We start from the raw sequence: 19433 nt of genomic DNA on the forward strand, positions 1-19433 counted from the left end.
TTGTGAAAGATTTCATCACTAGACTTCTTTTTCAAAGTAAGAGTTCCTGTTACATTTAATATGCCAACAATTGGTTTAAAACATATCTAGAAAACCTCCATATTATATATAATGTGAGAGAGAAAGGTCAACATTTAAGGTATCAATAGTATGTACACAATGCCATGGCTTATAATAATTACATTTCTTTCTTTTTTTAAAATATATCTTTATTGACTTCAGAGAGAGGAAGGGAAAGGGAGAGAGAGAAAAACATCAATGATGAGAGGGTCATCATTGATTAGATGCCTCCTGCATGCCCCCAACTGGGATCGAGCCCACAACCCAGGCATGTGCCCCGACAGGGGACTTAACTTCAATCTTCTGGATTCTTAGGCCTCAACTGCTGAGCTGTGCCTGGCTGAGCCATGCCTGACCGGGCAATAATTACATTTCTTGATACTTCGAGTATTTCTTAATCGATACATTTAAAAGTTAGCCTTTATTAAGTTCTTAGTTTACAGTAGTTTTTATAGCACTCATATTGTTATTTTTAAATGTTTTTTATTTGAAAAACTATGTTTTTAGTCTATAACAGCAGTATAACTATTTTTATAATAGTAAGAACAGCTTAGTTTTTAAGATTCCGATTTCATTAATTAATATATTCTTAATATAGCATTTTAATTGAAATTACTTGGTAGAGTTAAAGTGATAAGAATATTTTATAATAAGTAAATTTTACAGGTTGAGCTTCAGAATTTCAAGATGGAATTTATTTATATTACATTTGTCATTCTCATTGTTTTAAAATTATAATGGTTGTGGCACTGAATCTACTTAAACTAAAAAATTTTGACATCTTCTTACCAAATTTTAGCCAAATATGACTGACTTACACGGAGTGACCAAGCTTTTTAAATGAGAAAATTTAAAAATATTTGCTGTGATTATACACACTTATTTTCCAGAAAGAAGTACATGATTTGGAAATACAATTAACCACCATTGCAACAAGTGAGCAACAGTATTCAAAGGAGGTTAAAGAACTGAAAACTGAGCTTGAAAATGAGAAGTATGTTCTCTATCTATAAAATAGTTTATGTATTCAATTACTAAGTTTTTTAGTATTTAATAAGTTAGTGAATTATGTTCAATATTTATTTGAATGGGCTTAAAGTTGTATTTTATTTCCAATGGTCAAAATAATTTATCAATTTTATTGATAAGGGAAGTACATATCATTGACATAAGAAGAGTACATCACAAAGAACTGCTTAAGATTAATATATTCCTTCTCTTGGAGATATTTGGTTCCTCGGGTAAAAACACAATCATTTGTAGTTCTAACTAGTTATTTTGGTTGATTTGCTAAAATATTTCATAAGTTTGTATTGAAGAAATGACAGAAAACAAATTCATTCCTTACATTGTCCAAATAAAATATTTAATTGAATGATTCATCTACTCAGCAAGTTTAATTTTGAGAGAAAGTGGGAGGAAATAATTATTGTGTTATTATATACAGAGAAGTAAACTCAAGCAGCCAGTCTAGTAGTGAGCATGATTTTTTCTTTTTGGTTGTTTTCAGCTCTACATAAAAATGAGAAGTAGTAAGCAGTTTACTCAGGATCTTGTTTCTTCCCTTTCAGCTCCCATTCCCTACTTCTGATACCTTTTCAACAGTATTTTTTTAGGAGTTCTGGATAAAATTGATCTATTAACCAAAATCCCTTTAAATAAATAGACTGATTACTTATACTTTAGTATAAATTGGTTATCCTTACTGTATTTGCTTTTTCAACCTTTCATTTTTTTAATGAAAACTTACCTGATTTTTGATGAATTTCCAGTATCAGTAAAGCAGTAGGAGATAATAGGTGCCCCTAAAATCATTTCATAGAGCCACACATTCCCCTTCATCTAAAACTGATCCTTGTTGTTGAACCAAGAACAGCAGTAATCTCTTTTCCAGTGTAGAGCACTTGAGACCTAGTAAGAGCAGTTTAAGTGTTTGCACAAAGGTTATTTAAAATAGGTCATGCATCATAGACTACTTCAATCAAATAATCAGAAGATTGAAACAGTTTCTACGAGATGGTCTATTAGAAAAATTATATGAAAAAATAATATACCCTTTAAAATTTGTGGAAAGTATGGGGGGGGGGTTAATGGTGTGGGAAGTATGCAAGGAAATATATGACATCTTGAGAAACTTACAGAAAAATTTCAAACATGTAATGGACCAGAATGTACCTGTCATTCAGCCTCTGAAATTATTAACTAGTGGCGAATCTGACTTAATTTATACCCCCAGACCTTCCCTGCTTTCCCTTAAGATTATTCTGAATTAAATTTCACATCATACAATTTTATATTTAAATATTTTGACATGACATGTCTTTTAAAAATAGGCTTAAGAATGCTGAACTAACTGCAAGCTGCAACAGGCTTTCACTGGAGAACAAAGAACTAGCACAAGAAACAAGTGAAATGGCCTTAAAACTTAATAAGCAGCAAGAAGATATTAATGTGAGTTGAAAAAAATACCAGTGACTTAGTTTTCTTACCTGTAAAATTAGGGGATTAGAATAGATAACCTCTAAAGATTCTTTCAGCTTTAAAAGTCTGATTATCTTAGAGCTGATACTTTGTTTTAGAAGAAAAATATACATACTGATCTTAGATGGTGATAATGAGCAACAGAATATAGAGGCTACCCAATGATAAGTTAACCTAATTTTAAGTATCAGGATTTGAATTAAGGATTTATTCAACAAGCATTTATTAAATAAATCATATGAGACACTGTGGAGGATATGGTGATGAATAAAATATCATCCCCTTTAGGAGTTTATAACTCAGTAGAAAAAAATGCTCAAATAACTTAAACAAAATAGAATATGTGTTGTCTTGGGTGGGGACAAAGTGTTATTTGCATCCACAGGGTCACTGCTGCCTTGGTGGAAGAGAAGGCTTCAGATAGAATATAGCCTTGATTTTAGCCTAAAAGATGAGTAATTATGAGTTCAGTAGGCAACAATGAGTAGAAACGCGTTCATTGAAGCCATAGCAATATAAACAAAAGATACATCTCACATTATCACTGGGAAACAGCAAATAAGACTTATTTTGTTAGCTGCTGAATAGAAATTGTTAAGGGAACAAGTAAAGTGTGGAAAAGTAGTGTGGAACTATGCAAGTTAGCCCATTTTCTTTCTCTCTCTCTCTCTCTCTCTCTATATATATATAGCAAGAAAATATATATATAACTAAATGCTGACAGATAAAGGTCTTAAATATTATTTTCAATTTTATTTTTGTTGAAACAGGATAATTAATATAAACAATGTTGATTATTTCTTTAGAATAGCAAAAAACAAGAAGAAAGGATATTGAAACAAATAGAAAATCTGGAAGAAACAGAAACACAATTAAGGCAAGACTAATGAGTTGGTGGCCTCTTTTGTCTGGCAAAATATTTTATATTCTTTTCTATTAACTTGGTATAGTTAATTTAGGTTAAACTTATGTTAAATATAGTATAAAGTAAAAAGTTGGACTTAAATTACTGCTTTGGAATCCTGCTTAAAAATCAAGTTGTACTATCTATTTTATACTCAGTGTTGAAATAGTGAGATTAGACATAGAAATTAATTTTAAAGCATCATAAGTTTTCTATTATTTATTAACTAAGAAGAGACACTAACCATATGCCAGAAAACTTAGAAGAGAAATAAAAAAATATTTAATATTATTTTAGGCATTATCCATGTTTCTAAGTGTTTTCATAGTCATCTATTTTAGTGCCTGTATACCAATCAAGTGAATATGACATTTAAAATTTTTAATCCTTTATATTTTTGGATATTTACATTTTACAGTTTTTCACTGTCATAAATAATACTGCAGTAAACATCTTAGCACATACAGATCTTTTCCTTATTTTGAATTTGTTAGGATAAATTTCAAGTAAGTAGAATTTATTGAGTCAGAGGAATAATTATTTCAATGACTTTTGATAGTCAAATGGTTTCTAATAGGTTATATCTGTTGTAAACCATGCAACACAACCAATAATGTTTGAAAATACTGGTTCCAAAATGTTTTAGTTGGTTTTGGGTATTATCATTAACTTATTTTATTTATAAAAAAGCTCATTGTTCTTGTCATTTGTTGTTTCCATTTTTGGGGATAAGCATTAGAATTTTTCATGTTTGCTTGCTAGAATTTCCTCTTTTTAAAATTTTTATACCTATTGCCCATTCATATTGTGAGGTCTTGATTGTTTTCTTACTTAGTTAAGCTTTAAAAATATATATTAATCCTTTATCTTGTTTTATTTATAGCACAGATTTCCCCCAACCAGTTGTTTTTCTTTAACTTTGGGTAATTTTTTGGTCATATAGAAGTTTTTTGATTTTGTATTTAATCTAATTGTGTTTTCTTTTGTAATTTTTCTCATTGCTTTTTTGGTTGTTGTTTAACCTCATTTGAGGATTTTTTCCATTGATTTTCAGAGAGAGTAGAAGGGAGGGGGTTGTGGGAAGAGAGAGAGGAGAGAGAGAGAGAAACATTGATGTGAGAGAGACACATTGATTTGTTGCCTCCGGATTGTACCCCAAATGCTCCCCAACCAGGACCGGGACGGGGATTGAACCTGCAACCCACTAAACTTGCCTTTTACCATGAATGAAACTGGAGCCCCTTCAGTGTGTGAACTGATGCTTTAACCACTGAGCCACACCGGCCAGGGCTCTCATTGCTTTTATATTTAGAAATTTTTGCCTGCCTGAAATAAAATATCGATCTTTTTAGTTCATTTTAAAATTCGTATATTGATATTTAGTTTATCTTTTTCTTTTAAAAAATTTATTTATTGTTGACAGTATTATAGATTTCCCCCCTTTTCCCCCCTCCACCTAGTCTCCACCCCATCCCAGGCTTTCCCCACACTATTGTTTGTGTCCATGAGTTATGCATATATGCTCTTTGGTTAATCTCTTCCTGTCCCCTTCACCTCTCTCCAACTGAGATCTGTCAGAAATTCTCTTCCATGCATCCATGCCTCTGAATCCTTTCCTTTTTGAAATAATAAAACTGTTTCAAGAGATCAGTTTACTTCCTAAACACAGCTATAGATCTGTAGTATTTTTATGTTTATTATAAATAATCTATTTTTGTGTTTTAAGTTTTCTTTTAATCCATTAGTAATTTATATAGTTTCCAAACATGTAGGGGCTCTTGTTTGTACTTACATTCTGAATTATTAAGTTTTTATTGTGTTTTATGTTTGGTTAAAGAATGTGATTGTTAAAACTTACTGCTATTTAAAATTATTTGAGATCTCCTTTAGACCTAATATACCTCCCTCATAGGTTTGAGGATTGTATGAGTTAATGTGAATAAAGTGCTGAGAACAGTGCCTGGCACATAACTTTGGAAAGTTATCTTTTTTCATACTTCTAATGATTGCTTTTGTCCTTTTTGCTCAATTTTCTTCTTCAGAAGTAGCTGTTATTTATAGATTAAATCTCTGTGATTAAGCCACTGTATATTTGGGGGATAAAGAGTAAAGGCATATTGTAGGGAAAGGCTGCTTTTCAAGAGAATTCAAATTATTTGCATAATATCCTTTAGGATTTCTACCTACTCTGTGGACATACAGAACTCTAAATATAAATATGTTTAGGAAAAGTAAGAATATACCAATTAAAGATTGAATGCTCAGTTAAAGAGTAAATATCGTGGATTTAGTTTTCACAAGGCAAGTTATTCCACATGATTGAAAACTAGTCCATGCATACAAGTTAAGAGACTACAATTAGAAATGGCTTCAAGTATCCACCAGAGACAAAGCTCTATTGTTTTTATGTGCAATAGACAGGTTTTTAATGAAAAATTTTTAAATTAAATTTATTGGGGTATCATTGGTTAATAATAGTATATAAGTTTCAGGAGTACATCATATACTATGAACTCTGGTATATTGTGTGCTAACCACCGGAAATCTAGTTTCCTTCTGTTACTATATATTTGACCCCTTTTACCCATTTTGTTTTCCCCACCTCCCTTAAAATTTTTTATAAGGATAATACATGCCTATGCTACAAAATTGAAAGGGACAAAGGAACACATGGGGGAAGAAAACTGTCTTTCTTTCCTTTGTCTCTGCTACCCAATTTCCTTCCCCAGAGGTATTAGTTTCTTGTGTGTGTTTCCAGAGACACTCTATGGCATATATAAGGTTACGTGTGATGCAGATAGCACAGCATGTAGTTTTTCACTGAAGTCACGTGTGTTTATGTGCCTGATTTATTTGAATGAAACCATGACAGTGTTTTAGAACGATGATTGATTTATAACTAAGAGAACAGTAAAATCTTGACTTAAATTAGAGACAAGTATTTCTTTCCAGGAGTTTCTTTAATAGAAAAATGTCTGTAAGAATCCAGATAATTAATTTCAAAATAAATGTATAATTTAAATATAGGAGTGATTTGTGCCTAATTAGTATTAATGCATGAAAAATTACCCAGCAAAATGAAAATATAAACTAACAGAGTTTAATAGTCATTTTAGAAATTCAGAAAGGGAATAAAATGAAAATATAAATTTTATCTCAATGTCACTCTTCCATTTAAGGAATGAACTGGAATCTGTGAGAGAAGAACTAAAGCAGAAAGGAGATGAAGTTAAATGTAAATTGGATGAAAGTGAGGAAAATGTATGTTATATTTAATAATAGATTGTATCACAAAATTTCAAATCATGAAAGCAATACCATGTCCAAAAAAAATAAAGTGAAGTATACTATTGAATAAATAACTAGTTATCTAGGGGCTCTTGTAGGCTGTTGGCCTTTAAAATATAGACAGGGTTTGATTATTTTGCTTGTATGATTTATGTCTAGAAGAAAGAGTATATAATTCTAAATTTCTTTTATAAATGCTCATTATTTAATGTTAATTTACATTTTTAGGTTAAATAAAAGGCTCATGCTTTAGTAAAATAGAATATATTGATAATGGAGAAAATACCTATCCTTTCTATATCATTGAGTTGTTGGTTTAGATTAACAAATGTTTGTGAAAGATATAGCTAAGAGATTATAAACATTTATACGCAAGACAGTTCTTAAAAATTCAAGATAGCCCAACTGGGAGTGGCTCAGCTGTTGAGCGTCGACCTAGGATCCAGACGATTGGGGTTCGATTCCCGGTCAGGACACATGCCCGGGTTGTGGGCTTGATCAGTGACTCTCTTATCATTGATGCTTCTATCTCTCTCTTTCCCTCTCCCTTCTCTCTGAAATCAATAAAGATACATTTAAAAAAATTCAGGATAAATTGGGAAAACTGATAAAATATTGCAAAGTGATACTGGCCTACTATAAGAATGATGAACATTAATATATAAACAAAGGATATATAAAATATATAAAAGAAAGGATACTGAAATAAACTGGGAGTACTGATAAATATTTTTGTAAAAACAAAAGACTGAGCTTTATAATTCCATTTCTAAAATATACTTGTAGAATAAAATAGTAATTCTGTTAACATTTTTAATCTGATGTCAAATGTTATTTTTTAGGTTCGAAGCATTGAATGTGAAGTTTTAAAAAAAGATAAACAAATGAAGATATTAGAAAACAAGGTATTATCAAATTGCAAAAATGTTTGGGAATAGAGACTTCGTAATTATATGTATGACCAGATTCTTTAGGGGCAGCCTTTACACATTTAACAGCCTTTATGGAAATATCAATTCTCCTTTGAAGGCTTTATGGAATAATGTAGAATTTTTACTGTAGTTTTCTTTGAGGAGGTTCTGGGTTCAGGATTTTTTTTGCACAATGCTTCAAAGAGCAAAGTTTCATTGAATCCCTCTTTAGCTATCGCTTCCCTTTCCCAGAATTTCATACTCTGAGCAGCTGCATTTGTTGTGGATATCTTTATAGCGGTAAGATGTTTTTAAAAAAATCATTCTTAGACACCTGTCCCATCTCTCAAGAGAACTGCAGAAAATCTTTTGTTCTCTTTGTGTGAAGTGTTTTTACTGCCTGGCTGCCCATCCCAATTCATTTCCTTCTCTGTACCTCACTACACATTGACCCTGAATCTGATTTTCTATATAGTGAGTAGTCCTCTGGAAAGTATAGTTTACTTTCTGAAGTTCTGGCTTCTAATAATACAATTTTTTTTCTACCTAGAATTCTGATTTTTAAAATTCTTTATTACTCTGCACAAGAATTTTACTTAAAAATGCACTGTGATAGTTTAATACCTTTTCAAGATTCTGGGCATTCCACCAAGTGTATTTATCATAATTAGTCCTAAATTTTGAGATTATTTAAATTTAAAAGGATTGAAAACTTAAATTACTTAAATTTTCATTAGCTTATTCAGAAAGAGGGAGAATGAGATGGGGCAGTGTGTATCACAAGAAAAATACTTAACAGTATTTTGTGCTAATGAGGGAGATTAAAATTTTTTTCCCATTGGAGTTTCTTTCTACTTCATTGGCAATTAGAACAATTTACTTATCTGTGATATTGTAGGACCCTTTAGAAATCTATGCTGCTTTTATGGTTCTCTAAATATTTTGGGGGCTAATATCTCTTATTCCAGTTCTGCATATGTACCCAGGTGAAGTAGTCCCTCAAAGTGAGATATAAAAAAGTGTTTCAGATGCTCTTTTTTGAACAGGAATTGAAATATAGTTAGGAGGAGACAGAGTATCATATTATTCCCCTTCACTATAGATAATAAGTAAAAGACGTCTCAGAAATGAGAAATGGAATTGTTTTTAAAGTAGTTGAGTTCAAATGTTAAGTATATTAAGAATTGTTAAGAATTTCAAATATGTATTGAGATAATTAGTAAAATTTGTACTTGTTCACATGATTTTAGACATTAATGGAATTATTTAACAACATTTTTGAGTGACTTCTGTATTACTTTATGTAATATTTTTATTAGTTTGAAATTACTTATCTTGACTAGAAGAATATTGAATAAAATAATTATAATTTCTCATAATTTTTTAGTATAACAATTTAAGGAAACAAGTTGAAATTAAAGGCAAGAATATTGAAGAACTCCAACAGGAGGTATGCACTGATTCTCTATATCAAACTATTTTAAAAAGATTTTTTTCACTTCAGTTTTAGAGAATAATGCTTTCCTTTCCTCAGTAATTTCAGTCTAGGTAAGGTGGCAGTGCAAGTTTGAATCACTTTGGTACTAAATGTAATTGTTTATTTTTAACTTTTAACAGAATAAGGCCTTAAAAAAAAGGGGTACAGCGGAAAGCAAGCAACTGAACGTTTATGAGATAAAGGTATTTCGAATAATTTTTGTTTTTAAAATAGTAGTAAGTAGATGAGAATGTAAGAATTTTATACCCTTGTAGCAGTTTTCAAACATTATCTTTTGAGAGTGTGGGAATCAGTCCTTTTAATTATAAGAGTGCTCATCTGTAATTTAGCTATGTTAAAATAAGCATCTTAAATATATATATATGTGGGTATTTATATGTATGTATTCATACTTCTTACCCATACATTGAAAATTAAGGCTGATTGTGTTTGGGGTAGAATCTTGGGATCTACATTTTAAAAAAGCTCCATAGATGGTTATCTTGCTACACAAGGGGTTTGATAACTATTGACTTGATAGGAAACAAATTAAAATCCTGGAATATAAGCTCATATTTTGTTTGTTTTCTTAGTCCCAATTCCTTGAAATATAATTTACATGTAATAAAATGCATGATTTTAAGTTACAGTTTAATGAGCTTTGACAAATGTTTTTATAACTGTGTAACAGCAACAATCAAGATACAGGATTATTTCCATCATTCTGGAAAGTTCCCTCATGTCCTTTTGCAGTTTAAACCCTATTCCCCAGAGGCAGTCAGTGTTCTGCTTTCTGTTTCTTGGTTTGTCTGTTCTAAAACTTCACTTAAGTGGAACCATGCCAAATATATTTTCTTGTTATAAGGGTTTATTTTGCTCAGCCTCTTTTGAGATTCATCCATGTTCCTGTAGGTATCAATAGATCTTTTTTTTCTTTTTTTTTTCTGCCGAGACATATTCCACTGTATGAATGTGGCAAATTTATCTATCTAGTTTCCTGTTAATGAACATTTGAATTATTTCCAATTTTTAACCATTATGAGTAAAGCTTCTATGAACATTCTTGTACAAGATCTTCACTGGACATTTTTTCATTTCTTTTAACTAAATATCTAGGAAAATAATTACTGGGTCATAGAGTAGATATATGTTTAGTCTTATAAGAAACAACCAAATCATTTTCCAAAGTGATTTTACACTCCTAATAGCAATGTATGAGAGGTCTAGTTAGTCCATATCCTACTCACATTTGGTGTTACAGTCTTTTTAATTTCAGCCACTCATGTGGGCAGAGCCCAGCTTCATGGATGTGAGAACTGTTTAGTCATACAAAGTCCTATACTTAAGTTTCCTGCTCTGTTGTCATTTTGAAAAATTTTAATAATTTATGAACTAGTTACTCCCTCTTTTCATTTTGTGTCTGCAAATTATGTAGCTGGTCCTGCTTATGGGTGTAGTAATATTCCACTGTGGTTTTATTTTTCATTTCTTTAATAGTGTTGAACATTTTTTCATGAACTGTTTAGTCTGTTTTAGTCTATTGCCCTTCTTTTTTTCTCTTTTATTGTGGTAAAATACCCATAACATAAAATTTACCATTTTAACCTTTTTAAAAAACTATACAGTTCATTTACATTATTGTGCAACCAATCCCCAGAACTCTATCTCATAAAACTGAAACTGTGCCCATTAAACAGCTCCTCATTCCCTCCTCCTCACAGTTCCTGGCAAACACCATTCTCTGCCCTATGAATTTCTCCTCTAGGTACCTCATATAAGTAGAAAAATAGAGTATTTGTCTTTTTGTGACAGCTTGTCCATTTCTGATAAAAAGGCAGAATTTTGTTAGAGATTGCATTGAAGTCAGGACACTATCAAGAGAGTGCAGAGACAACCCACAGAATGGGAGAAAATATTTGCAAATCATATATTTGATAATGTAATATCTAGAGTATATAAAGAACACTTCCAGTTCAACAGTAAATCCAGTCACAGAAGGACAAATACTGCATGATTCCACTTACATGAGGTACCTAAAATAGTCAAACTAAGAAGCAAAGATGAAAATGGTGATTATCAGGGGTTGGGGGGAGGGGAAAAGGGAAGTTATTCCTCAATTTGTATAATGTTTCAGTTATGCAAGATAAATTAGTTCTAGAGATCTTCTGTTCAGCATAGTGCCTATAGTCAACAATAATGTATTGTGCACTTAAAATTTTATTAAGCCCTAATTGGGTGGCTCAGTTGGTTGGAACATGTCTTGTATACCAAAAGGTGGTGGGTTTGATTCTCGGTCAGGGCATTTACCTTGATTGCGGGTTTGATACCTGGTTAGGGTGGGCACAGGAGGTGACTGATTGATGTTTCTCTCTCACTCACTCCCTTCTTCTTTCTCTAAAAAAAAAATCCTTGAGTGAGGATTAAAAATAAATAAATAAAATACATCTTACCATATGAAAAAAGAAAAATGATCCAACCATAATTTTCATGAATAAGTACTCTTTAAAGATTCACAGAACTACGAAAAGAACACAATATTTTCAAGAAACCCACAGCATTTACTGATGTCCATGCTACTTTTTTTTTTTTTATGCAAAGGTCAGTAAGTTAGAGTCAGAATTAGAAGGTGCCAAAAAAAAATTTAAAGAAATGACTGACAGCTATCAAAAAGAAATTGAGGACAAAAAGATATCAGAAGAAAATCTTTTGGGAGAGGTAGGAAAAACTAAATGTGTTTGAGAATTTGTTATACTAAAACTCTATATTTGTTTATTAAATAGCATTTTAAGAGAAAAGTAAAAGTTCTTAGTTTTTAAATTATGGCTTTTAAAAGGTATAATAAATTTATATTAGGGACAATTTCTTATAGAAGCTAAAGTATCCTTGTTATTCTAAGTATGTGAATATTGAATAGTATATAATTGTTTTGAATTACAGTGTTATCCTGTCATCTCACTTGACAGAGCACCCTAACCAAAACAGTAATGCATTTTCTACTTGGCTTTCCTAAATTTCTGATACTTAATTTCTGCATTTTATAGAATAGCATATGGTCTCTAAATTTAAGTTAAATTTGTTTTTTGTGCTTAATTTTAATAAATACTTGATTGATTTGTTAGGTTGAGAAAGCAAAAGTAATAGCTGATGAAGCAGTAAGATTACAGAAAGAAATTGATATACGATGTCAACATAAAATAGCTGAAATGGTAGCACTTATGGAAAAGCATAAGGTAATTTTTTTCTTTTTATGTAAGGAAAATTATTGGAGTCATATTCATGCATAAAGTGGTGAAATTAAGATAGCATTCTGATTTATCAGAAAAAATATTGGTAATTTTCTCTGATAATTATAGATATTTATAGGTCTAGATATAGATATAAGTATAGATAATTATAGCTGGAATGCCCTTGATCTCCTATTTCTCTGCATTTGAATCTTAACCACACAATGCTTAGCTTGGGTGTCGCTTTGAGGAAATCTCTTCTTATCATTTATGATGGATGGAAGTGGTCACTCTTTATCTGAATTTTCCTAGTAGTCTCTTATAGCACTTTCCAGCCAGGATATGTATTTTGTTAATATTTGTATCCTCTATGTGTGTCTAACATACATGAGGCTAAATAAATTTTTGTCAGTGGAATAAATAGATGAAAAGCTTAATGTTTGTCATGTTTGTGAGTGTGCTCCGTTTTTTTACTGTTGTTTAAAGTAATCATTCTATTATCAAATTAAGCCTTATTCTCTTTAGGATTTGGAGAGGAGGTGGGCTATATCTACCTATTCATCTTAAAAAATTGTTACTGGGCTGTAACATTACTATGAGGTAACCAATGAGGATTAAAAAAAAACCTTTTTAAGTAAGTTTGTGAACTCATAGATTTAAACGTATTTGGTATGTCTCAATCCAGTGAAGTTTTTATCTTAGTCTCATATTTAGCCAGCGTTAGCCTCTTCAAACTGGTGGCAAGTTCTTTTGACTTGACTTTAATCATCCTTGATAGCTTTCTTGCTTTCTGTTATAACAATGTTCAAGACTCATCTTGTTTTCTGCCTCAGATCTGGAATCAGCCAATTTTCTAAGACTATTTTGAAAATTATGCAATTCAGTGTTTCCAATTAAAAAGAATTATTTCTTGCTCTTGTGTTATGTTATTTCCAAGAGAGTTAACTAGGTTTCATTGTCTATGTAATTGAAAAATTAAAAAATATGCTCAAGTATATATATGTTAACTTATAGTCATTATTTTTTTTCAAATTTTAGATGCACAAGGATACCAGTCATATTAAAGCATAATCTATTTGAATGCTAACATATTTAAAATGTTTTTTTTTTCTGTTTCATATAGCACCAATATGATAAAATCATTGAAGAAAGAGACTCAGAATTAGGACTTTATAAGAGCAGGGAACAAGAACAGTCATCAGTGAAAGCATCTTTGGTAAGATACAGAACAAATAGACATAAAAGCCAATTTTCATGTCAACATGGCGGGTGGTAAAGAATAATATTAAATAAAGCCATAGTTTTTGAGTTACAGAATAAAAAATTCTTAGATCTGAAAGGGATCTTATAGATCTTATAGTTAAGTGAGTTTCCAATTTACTTTTTGAAATGGTGGAATGAACTTTTCCCCCCTAAATGAATATTTATAAACTACAGTTACAAATAAGTTTGGAGTTCTGATTGAGATTGGGAGAGCAGGGATAGTGTAGACTGGGAGAGGATGAGAAGGAGGGATACATAGTATTAAATATTTCTTTAGAGTAAACTGTAAAATATTTATATAAATGAAATCTTTAGTTATGTTCAACTAACAGCCTTTATATCAGTAGGCTTTTAAAGTGTATATGTTTTATAAGTGAATTTATTTTCTATAAAACTAAATTTATTTGAAACACTAGTTTGCATTTATATGCACTTATAAACTTCTTGTTTTTTTTCTTTAGGAGGTCGAACTATCCAATCTCAAAAATGAACTTTCGTCTATTAGGAAACAACTTGAAATAGAAAGAGAAGAGAAAGTAGGTTTTGTGGCATTATAAAATATCTAATTGTAAGGATTAGATGCAGCTTTGTGTTTTTATAAACATCTAATATTGGAAAATGATATGATACATTTGATTAACTGGATTAAAAATTACAGTTTTCCCCCCAGAAAGTGTGATGCCTCCCACTTTGCTTTCTCAGGATTGCTTTGGCTACTTGGGATCTTTTGTAGTTTCATATAAATTTTAAGATTGTTTTTTCTACTTCTATCAATAGTGCCATTGATATCTTGATAGAGATTGCATTGAACCTATAGATGGCTTTGGGTAATATATACATTTTAACAATATTCTTCAAATCCATGAACACTGAAAACCTTTCTTTTTGTGTGTGTCTTCTTTCATTCCATCAGTGTCCTTTAGTTTTCAGTGTAGATATCTTTCACTCTTCCTTCGTTAAATTTATTCCCAAGTACTTTATGTTTTTTGATGCTTTTGTAAATGGGGTTGTTTCATTTATTTCTTTTCAAGTAATACTGTTAGTGTATAGAAGTACTACAGATTTTTGTATGTTAATTTTATATCCTGCAACTTCACTGAATTTATTAGTTCTAACAGATTTTTGGTGATGTTTTTAGGTTTTCTCCATATAAAATTATGTCATCTGCAAATAGAGACAATTTACCTTTCATTTCTAATCTGATGCCTTTAATACCCTTTTCTTACCTGATTTCTCTGGCTGGGACTTCCACTATTACGTTGCATAGGAATGGTGAGAGTGGGCATTCTTGTCACTGGTCTTAGAGGATAAGCTTTCAGCTTTTACCCTTGAGTATGATGTTAGTTGTAGGCTTTTCAATATGGCCTTTATTATGTGGAGGCACATTTCTTCTATACCTAATTTGTTGAGTTTTTATCATGAAAGAAAGTTCAATTTTGTCAAATGCTTTTTTTTTTTTTTTTTTTTAAATATATCTTTATTGACTTCAGAGAGGAAAGGAGAGGGAGAGAGAAAGATCAAAACCTCAGTGATGAGAGAGTCATTGATCGGCTGCAGCCTGCAACCCAGGCATGTGCCCTGACCAGGAATCGAATCCTGATCTCCTGGACCCTAGGTTGATGCTCAACCGCTGAGCCACGCCCGGTTGGGCTGTCAAATGCTTTTAATGCGTCTGTCGAGATCAGTATGACTTTTACCCTTCATTCTGTGAATGTGGTATATCACTTTAGTTGATTTCCTTTCATCGCAGGGATAAACCCCACTTTATCATGGTGTAGGATCTTTTTAATGTGCTGTTGAATTCTATTCGTTAATATTTTGTTGAGGATTTTTGCATTTATTTTTATCAAGAATATTAGCCTGTAGTTTTGTTTTCTTGCTGTGCCCTTCTTTGGCCTTGTAAAATGAATTTGGAAGTATTCTTTCCTCCTCATTTTTTTGGTAGATTTTGAGGAGGCTTGGTATTAATTCTTTAAATGTTTGGTAGAATTCACCAGTAAAGGTATCAGGTTTTGGACTCTTATTGTTGGGAGATTTTTGATATCTGATTCTATCTCCTTACTTGTTATTGACCTATTCTTATTTTTTGTTTCTTCATGGTCAGCCTGGGTAGGTATATGTTTCTAGGAACTTATCCATTTCTTCTAGGTTATCTAATTTATTGGCTTATAATTGTTTTAGTAGTCTTTTATGATCCTTTGTTTTTCTGTGGTATTTGTTGTAATGTCTCCTCTTACATTTCTGATTTTATTTATTTGTCCTTTCTCTTTTTAAATAGTCTTTCTAAAGGTGCTAATTATGTTTATATTTTCAAGTAATCTATTCTTAGTTTCATTGATCTTTTCTGTTGTTTTTCTGGTCTTGATTTCATTAATTTCTGTTCTGATCTTTGTTACTTCCTTTTGCTAATTTTGGGCTTAGTTTGTTTTCTTTTTTCTTTCTTGAGGTGCAAAATTAGGTTACTTGAGATCTTCCTTTTTTCTTAATGTAGGTGTTGATTGCTGTAAACTTTCCTCTTAGAACTGCTTGTATCCTGTAAGTTTTGGTATGTTGTGTTTCCAATTTCATTTGTTTCAAGATATTTTTGGATTTCCTTTTTGATTTCTTCTTTGACTCATTGATTGATTATTTGTTGATTGTGTTGTTTGATTTTCATGTATTTGTGAATTTTCCAGTTTTTCTCCTATGGTTGATTTCTAATTTTATATCATTGTGGTTGGAAAACATATATATTCATTTAGCTACTCTGTATTTTACTTGGAGAATTTAGTCCATTTACATTTAAAGTAATTATTGTTAGATAAGGACTTATAAATGCCATCTATTGTTTTTCTGGCAGTTTTGTAGTTCTAAAGGTCAACTAACCATTGGTAGTTGATAGGATATATAATAAGAACAGCAACTACTGTTACATCAGCTACTGCCAGCTTCTTTCATGGTGAAGTGGGTTCTCTGGTTAGGAGCAACACTATGGGAGAGATACCATGGTGTATACAGACATTCAGGGAGGACAGATATTGACACAGACATTATGGGCAGGCAAGGCAAGTTTTCCTAAAATTCTGTGCATTGGAACCTTCCCTTCTCTGAGACCTTTAAGGCTCCCTGGGGCTGTAACAGTTCTCTTTTCTAGATGATTGTCATGTTAAAGACATCCTACATGTTCTTTTCTGTGGGCAAGGACTATTTATTTATTTACTACTGAATACACACACCCTGATCTTCAGCAAAAGTGATGTATTATTTCCTAAGCATTTTGTACTTTCTGTATTTTATCCTTCATCTCTTAATATCATGTTGAAAGTTCATTATTCAAGATCAACACACAGAGAAAAAGTGAATTCTGCCTCTAAAGGCCCATTAATATTTTAGATCTCTTTGCAGCTCTTTACAGTTAGTCATCTGTGTGTATTCCTTACTTTATAATTGCTTCATTTGATGAATGAAAAAGTTGAGATTCAGATTTTTATTCAAGATTCCACAGATACATACAAGATACAGGTCAGAATTTTTTTAAAAAGATATTTGAAACCAAATAACATTTCTGTAGAGAAGAATTAATTTGTTTTTCTATTTTCTTTTTATTACTTTTATGAAATTTATAGGTCAGTATTTTTTTCTTGTTAATACTTCTTAGGAATGATTTTGATAATGGGAACATTCATTTGTGGTAATAGTAATAACTATATTGTATGTGCTTGATGTTCATTTTTAACAGGAAAAACTCAGAAGAGAGGTAAAAGAAAATACAGTTACTCTCAAAGAAAAAAATGACAAGGTAAGAGTTTTATATAGTTTTCAGTTTTCTTTATAACTAATTTATTTTCTGACATCTACTTAGAAAGGTTTTTTTTTGTTTATAAATATGAAAGGACATTTAAAATATATCATACAATTTCATTTCCTGAATTATTTCTTGCAATTTATTAATGCAAAAGCATTAGCTAAAAATTTTAAAGCAGTTGTCACTTGGAGATTTAGAGATTTCAACCTTCTGTAATTTTTATTATAGTATTATCTTAAGTTAGGTACATTTGTGTTTCTTGAGGAAATTTCCAATGTTAGAGGCAAAATATTTTCATTAAAAATTCTAAAGCTTATATTTAGATTATATCTAATTTTGGGGTGTGAGAGGGTTTAAAATAAATGATATTCTGCTTTTCTCACTTAAGTCTGAACCAATTGAGAAAGACAGTGAAAACCACAATAATATCTATTGATAACTAATATTGGAGAATGTAGCTTATATTTGAAGGCAAGGGGATTTCTTAATCCTGAGATCCCAAATTAGATAAATTAGTCTACTTTGTCACAGGTAGATCTGAACTGGGACAAGTCTATCTACTTAAAAGCAGCCTGCTCTTGTAAACATATGGCATAAAGGGGAGGAGAGCAGAATGTGTGCTTCCTCTGGTACTCAAGAGTAAGAGTAAGGAAGGGGTTGAACTATATTTGCCAGTTTCTCCTTCCAGATTTTACTAATCCCATTAAGTCATTGTTCTTTCCCTAAGGAAACATAGGTTAGGAATATTACCCTACTGTTGCTCCCCACACCTGGAAGGAAGCACCAAGTATGGGGAAGAGGAGTACCCCTCAGCTTCTAACCCATTATAGAAGAATTCTAATTGCAAGTTTTAGTTTAAATGATTAAATTTTCTACACAATTATGTAGTCAGTCCTAAGTCACCACGGAGGTTGGTTTTGACTATAAACTGAAAATGACAGTAGTTGAGAACAGTTTAGTTTTTAGGTATAGACTGCAACAATTTTGTTATATTTGGGTTCAAAGAAAGAGAAGGAAAGAAATATTATACCTGTGAGTGAATATTGAATGCTTCCTATGTTCCAAATACTGTGGTACACACTTGAAAAACTATATTTGAAGAAATTATTGCCATATTAAAATTAGCCAGCTGCATTAGATATAGTCTAAGGGAAGTGTCTGATGAAGATAAATAAATTGGTTAAATTCTAATATTTATTTCTAAATAATGAATGTATCCATATTATGAAGGTATATATCCCATATTGTTAGAGAGTTGTTTTAACTAATGTATAATTCCAGTAATATATGCCTATTATTTATATGTTATCAAGTAGATTAGTAAATGCCTTATATTGTATCTGTCTATCTACATATATATATATGTAGAGAGAGAGAAAATAATGAGAAAATGATAAAATAATTCAAATAGGCTTTTATTTGCTGTGCTTTATTCCAAAATTATTGCAATATCACAAGCCTTTATAATGCTCATTAGATTTATTAAATATTTCTGAGTTTGGGCAAGTTACTTACCTCCTTCATGCCTCAGGACCCTTGTTTATAAAGGGATAATAATAGTCCCTATTTCCTAAAGTTGTCTTGAGGATTAAGTGAGATGGTGTTTGGAAAGCATTTAAAATAGTGCTTAGCATATTAAAAAGCACAACAGAGAAAATCATGAATGCTCTGCATATATGCATCTGCATAAATGAAATGTAACATTTAGAAAAGACTAAATTGTAGGAAAGTGCATACATTTCCATGATATGTTATGAAGAGGGTTATTTCAGTACAGTATTCTAGAATGAGGTGGGCAGGGAGTTGCATTTTCTTTTAAGCTACCAGGCTACCCAAAAATGTTAATTCTCAGACATGGCCACATGGTGGTGTAGTTGCCATTATCAGTTACATTTTGGAGACTCCTGATGAATCCAGAAAGCAGAACACATTTGTTTTTATTAAAATTGTGTTATCAACTATGATATAGACATATTTAGGATAAAGAATGCAGAAATGCAACCCTGAAAAAATGCTACTAAGATTCATACCTACTGGAAAA

General features: G+C 31.2%; 1 protein-coding gene across 2 annotated transcripts in view; it reads left to right on the plus strand.

The window, feature by feature from the left end:
* The window catches only part of SYCP1 (synaptonemal complex protein 1), a 48392-nt gene that overhangs the window by 21231 nt on the left and 7728 nt on the right, over positions 1-19433 (plus strand). Inside the window, exons 17-27 of one of the 2 annotated variants that reach the window (XM_016223414.2) lie at positions 951-1054; positions 2394-2511; positions 3348-3418; positions 6625-6706; positions 9032-9094; positions 9262-9324; positions 11720-11836; positions 12241-12351; positions 13469-13561; positions 14070-14144; positions 17327-17386. In XM_016223414.2, the coding sequence (XP_016078900.2) occupies positions 951-1054; positions 2394-2511; positions 3348-3418; positions 6625-6706; positions 9032-9094; positions 9262-9324; positions 11720-11836; positions 12241-12351; positions 13469-13561; positions 14070-14144; positions 17327-17386 (957 nt within the window). The remainder of the gene's footprint in view (positions 1-950; positions 1055-2393; positions 2512-3347; positions 3419-6624; positions 6707-9031; positions 9095-9261; positions 9325-11719; positions 11837-12240; positions 12352-13468; positions 13562-14069; positions 14145-17326; positions 17387-19433) is intronic. The other variant, XM_016223415.2, reaches the window with a different exon arrangement.

Source organism: Miniopterus natalensis, chromosome 19, assembly GCF_054644295.1.
Source record: "Miniopterus natalensis isolate mMinNat1 chromosome 19, mMinNat1.hap1, whole genome shotgun sequence".
Taxonomy (NCBI): Eukaryota; Metazoa; Chordata; class Mammalia; order Chiroptera; family Miniopteridae; genus Miniopterus; species Miniopterus natalensis.